Raw genomic sequence first — 4,965 nt, forward strand, 5'->3', positions numbered from 1 at the left:
TTTGTAATCATCAAAATTAAACGAAATAAACATTTGAAATATATGAGTTTGTATGTAATGTATGAATATAATATACAAGTTTCACTTTTTAAATGGAATTACTGAAATCAATCTACTTTTTCATGATATTCTAATTTTATGACCAGCACCTGTGTATATATATATTTAAAAAAATTTTTTTTTTTGTTAATTCATACATTTGGACTCGCAAGTGGTTCTAAGTCAGCTTTGTTTCTTAAGCTAATAAAAACAAGAGTTGCTTATTGAAAATGTTCTCTACTTTCTGCATTGACTGATCAAGTTTTCAGAGCTGTGATTAATATAAAACAATACCTAGGTTATGTTTTAGCATGTTTTTTTTGTCCTGCAACATTAACCTGTTAATTTTCCTTCCTGCCCAGCAGAACCATCCGTCCAGAGCACGTAGTAAGATCAGTGTACAAGGCAACCGGATGTACCGACAGCCCCAACAACCATGTGATCTACTTGGAGCACGTGGTTGTACGCATTACGATTACGCACCCCCGCCGCGGAGACCTGTCAATCAACCTGACCTCGCCGTCAGGGACCAAGTCCCAGCTGCTGGCAAACAGGTGTGAATGTTTATCTGCAAAACATTAAGAGTAAAAATACTATTTTTTTTTTCTATCTTAAACATGGTATTTCTATGAGTCTGTAAACGAGTAAAGTCAAACTTTAGAGTGTATCAGCTGAGTGCAGATTAGTGAAGAGACCTGTGAGGCACAAAGCCAAATGCTTTCAGTTCATAGAGTGAACAAACATGGACAATAATCAACTCGCCACTGCTGTTGCGATGTCAGCACTCTCCCTCTCTCGCTATTTGGAATCCTTGTTTTGATATTACCGCTACTTCCTGTTGTCATATGTCCCCATTTCCTGTGTCTTACCCAGTCTTTTCTCATTGGCTGCTGGTAACACAAGATTGCAGTTGAGTAGGTATTCAGTTCACGCTACACCTGATTGTGTCCAGATTCAGCTCCCGAAATTCAAACATGTTTGAATGACTGCGACTGAGGTCAGGTCGGGTCTGTTCTCCTCACACACTTTCAGATTTCGTGTCTTTACCTCTCACACGCTAACAGATGTGTTTGCGTCAACTAGCCGTGCCGACTGTCCACAACTAGTGAAGACTGTGAAGGATAAAATCTGGTAAAACACTTGTAGACACTGAATGCTACACAAAAAAATATTTGCATCTCATCTAAATAAGTTGAAATTGTTGTCAGGCATTTATTCAAACTACCAAATTTAAATTTTACTTTCCAAATTTAGACATTTCTGGTGTTCGCATCTTGCATCCAAGTCAAATTTAGGTTAAAGATCAGCATGGTAGCATGAACAAACTTATTTTTTCTTTCTTTCTTTCCCCGTAAATCAGATTTATTTTCTTTACTTTCACCTCCTTTCTTCCCTGGCTGTCCACACCAGCCGTGCTGTTGCCCCTTAGCTCACCCAGAGGAGAGGAGGGCTCATTCGCCAGACGCAGCGGATAATAAACTGGTGTCGGGAGTTTTTTAGGCTTGGAGAGACATTTACACTGATTACTGTCAGTTGGGAGACAGGAGAAAACCAGTGTGTCCCACCACTCTGTTATTAAAACTGTCCAGCAGAGTAAGGTTAAAAACGCTCAGGGGGATGTCTCTCTTCTTTTCGTCAGGCATACGTCAAAGTCTAAATCCATTCGTCTTACCTGCCACCACTGACTCAGGCTTTCAGTTATTTTAGATGCTTTATTATAAACAAAACAACTATTTGTTGTCTTTGTTAATGATTTACACACAAGTAGCTCAACTTTTACCTTCAATTATAAACATTATGTTTTCTAATCTTTCTGATTTTTGCAAATAAATTTTCATCTTTTAGTCCAACAGATTCTTAACTTTACCTCTCAAAGTAAACCTCACTTCTGTTCAGTGTTTGCTGTTCATTCGAGGCTGTAATTGTATTTTCCTGGTTTAATGCTTTGGTTTTTGTTGTACTTAAGTCAATGTTATATCAGATGTAACTGTGTGTGTTTGTACGTGGGTGTGTATTTTTGATGCGCAGGTTGTTTGATTACTCCATGGAGGGCTTTAAGAACTGGGAGTTTATGACCACCCACTGCTGGGGAGAGAAGGCAGCGGGCGACTGGGTCCTAGAAATCTATGACTCACCTTCTCAGCTTCGCAGCCAGAAAGTGCCTGGTAATAAATGCACATTTATTTAATTAAAAAGTTCAAATTAACACAGCATTTGAACAGAGGCGCAAATATGTTGCTATGAAAATTAACATTTAAAGTAACTTTGATGAAGTAATTCTAAACATTTCGCATAATTTAATTTGCATGTAGTACTTTAGAAAAGCTGAGAATAATTTCTGCTTTTCTGACCTCGTTATGAACGCCAGATTGGAGTGCTATGTCTAAATAAGTATCTGCCTGTCTTGATAAGCAGTGTGTTTTCGCAGGAAAGTTGAAGGAGTGGTCGCTGGTGCTGTATGGTACCTCTGTCCACCCGTACTCATCTATGCACGTCGAAAAGCAGCCTCGCTTCACTGACCTTCTGCAGCCTGTCGAGGAGGAGTTCACTGAGGAGTACAACGGTAATTTATAAAAAAAATAGATCCCCAAACCTTGACAGGAGCAGGATTAGAAAGTAACATGATTGTTTAACGGGCTGTTACTGCAGCAGACAGGACCAGATGGTTTTAGGGACCTTCTTTGTTGAAAAGTGGTTGTTGTTGTTCAGGTATTTTTCTCTGAAGTGTTTCTTTCTGTGTTTGTCTCCAGGACCCTGTGATGCTGAATGCAATGAGAATGGCTGTGAGGGTCCAGGACCACACCACTGCATTAACTGCCTCCACTACTTCCTCAAGTTCAAAAATAACACCAGGTCAGACTGCATTAAGTCACAAAATAAGGGGTCTCTAACTCTGGTCCTCGAGGGCCACTATCCTGCATGTGTTACTTGTTTCTCTGCTCCAACACACCTGATTCAGTGGTTAAATCATCTCTTCATGTTCTGTAGAAGCCTGTTAATCACCCATTGATTCAAATCAGGTGTGTTGGAGCAGAGAAATAAGTAAAACCTGCAGGTTAGTGACCCTCAAGGATCAGGGTTTGAGACATCTCTGTTAAATAATCTATATAAATCTATATAATAGAAATGGTTATCATCTGTCTACTTTGTGTAGAAAAAAGGTTCTCAGTGAAAGAAATGTAAAAGAATAAAAGATCTAAAGCTTAACAGGTCATAAATATTTACATCAAGTTTAATAGGGAACAATGTAGAAGCCAATTTTGAAGTAAATGCATAGATGGCGTTTGCAAAATTGTGACTGTAATTAAGTTGTCTTTTTAACAAGAAAATCTTTTAGGTTAATTTTAGACCCATTTCTATTTTAACTTTTCAAACGTTATTTATAAAAAATCATTTTGGAATCTAATATCCTCCTAAAAATCTCACAATTTACAAAAAGGAAAATCAAAATTTTTAGGAAAAAAAAAAATAGAATTACACAAACACTGCTTAAAATTTTGGAAACTTTTGGAAAGCTAATCCTAATTTCATTTAAATTTTAGCCTGTCATGCTTTCTCGTGTGTGTAAAAATCAGTTTATTATGTGATTTTATTCGCATCATCTGGTTGTTCTTGTGTTTCAAACCTTGTATAAATGTAATAACTAGAACCACAGCAGCTCCCTTCGGATGTCTTTAAACGTTTCTGTGTTGTGCATTCATACGTTTCCCATTTTCACTCATTTTCGTTGCTCTCAAAATTGATGCACGTGCTGATTATTTTCCCCCATGAAAAATCAGACTGTAGAGATGTTGTTTTCCTTCTCACTCTATTCCACGCACAAGGTCCAATTTATCACCACGGGGCTGTGAATGTGCAGTATCTGTACATCTGTGTGCCCCTAAGATCTCATTAGGATCAAAGTCTGTAATAATTGCCTTTGTGTTGGCTTTTCTCAGTGCTAATAAAAGGCAGAGTGATGCAGGTGTATGAGAACATGCAAGCGTAGCTGCGGCTTAACATTAGGCCACTTTAGAGGTGTGCTGCCCTTTTCTGCCGCCACAGGGACCGACTGATGAATGAAGGTTGGGGGAGTGGTGGGAGGAAGGAGGAGGGGTGGCAGAGGTGTGTAACGTTAAGATAATTACAGCTCTGCATGTTTGTTTGATGTCTACACTCATCAAAAGCTGTTACGTCCTTAAAACTTTATTTTTTAACTTGTAGATGTGTTCATGTCTCTGTTTAACTGGAGGACTTTTAAGCCTTTTAACGTTTTCAGGCGCAACTGTGAATTCAAACAAAATGAGAGAAATGGTTTAATTCTAACTGGCTTCACGAGCCAGAAGCTAGTCCGAGTCGGACCAAGACCAAAGTGGATTTCTGCCACCTTAAAACGACTCCAATCTCAAACAGTTCACAGTGATTCATGCAAACGCTGTTTGAAATTTCTTTACATCGCTGGCAATTTGGCATTAAATAATTACTTCCACAGAGTTTTATGGTTATTTACAAGTGCAAATAGCAGCAGTAGCACTTGGGGCACTTCTATCAGGAATATCCTAACATTTCAGCTGAAATAATCGTGTCATGTGAAACTAATGGAGATGGAAAGGTTTATAAAATAGCATTTGCTTGAAGAGGTTTTGAGATGGCAGCAATCCACTTTGGTTTTGGAACTGCTCAGATGAGCTGTCAGAGCGTCAGTCCTGTCAGAATTATTTCTCCAAACTGAGGTTGTTCAAAAACAGGTTTTTGCCACTTCAGACAATCTGAACTATCCATTTTTTATATATATGCATATACAGGTGCTGGTCATAAAATTAGAATATCATGAAAAAGTAGATTGATTTCAGTAATTCCATTTAAAAAGTGAAACTTGTATATTATATTCATACATTACATACAAACTCATATATTTCAAATGTTTATTTCGTTTAATTTTGATGA

General features: G+C 38.0%; 1 protein-coding gene across 3 annotated transcripts in view; it reads left to right on the top strand.

Annotated features, from left to right (window-relative positions):
* The window catches only part of pcsk5b (proprotein convertase subtilisin/kexin type 5b), a 57,270-nt gene that overhangs the window by 39,414 nt on the left and 12,891 nt on the right, over nt 1-4,965 (top strand). For 2 of the 3 annotated variants that reach the window (XM_017413808.3, XM_017413806.3), the window contains exons 12-15: nt 402-593; nt 2,068-2,204; nt 2,468-2,602; nt 2,790-2,892. In XM_017413808.3, the coding sequence (XP_017269297.1) occupies nt 402-593; nt 2,068-2,204; nt 2,468-2,602; nt 2,790-2,892 (567 nt within the window). The remainder of the gene's footprint in view (nt 1-401; nt 594-2,067; nt 2,205-2,467; nt 2,603-2,789; nt 2,893-4,965) is intronic. The other variant, XM_017413807.3, reaches the window with a different exon arrangement.

Source organism: Kryptolebias marmoratus, linkage group LG1 (assembly GCF_001649575.2).
Source record: "Kryptolebias marmoratus isolate JLee-2015 linkage group LG1, ASM164957v2, whole genome shotgun sequence".
Classification (NCBI taxonomy): domain Eukaryota; kingdom Metazoa; phylum Chordata; class Actinopteri; order Cyprinodontiformes; family Rivulidae; genus Kryptolebias; species Kryptolebias marmoratus.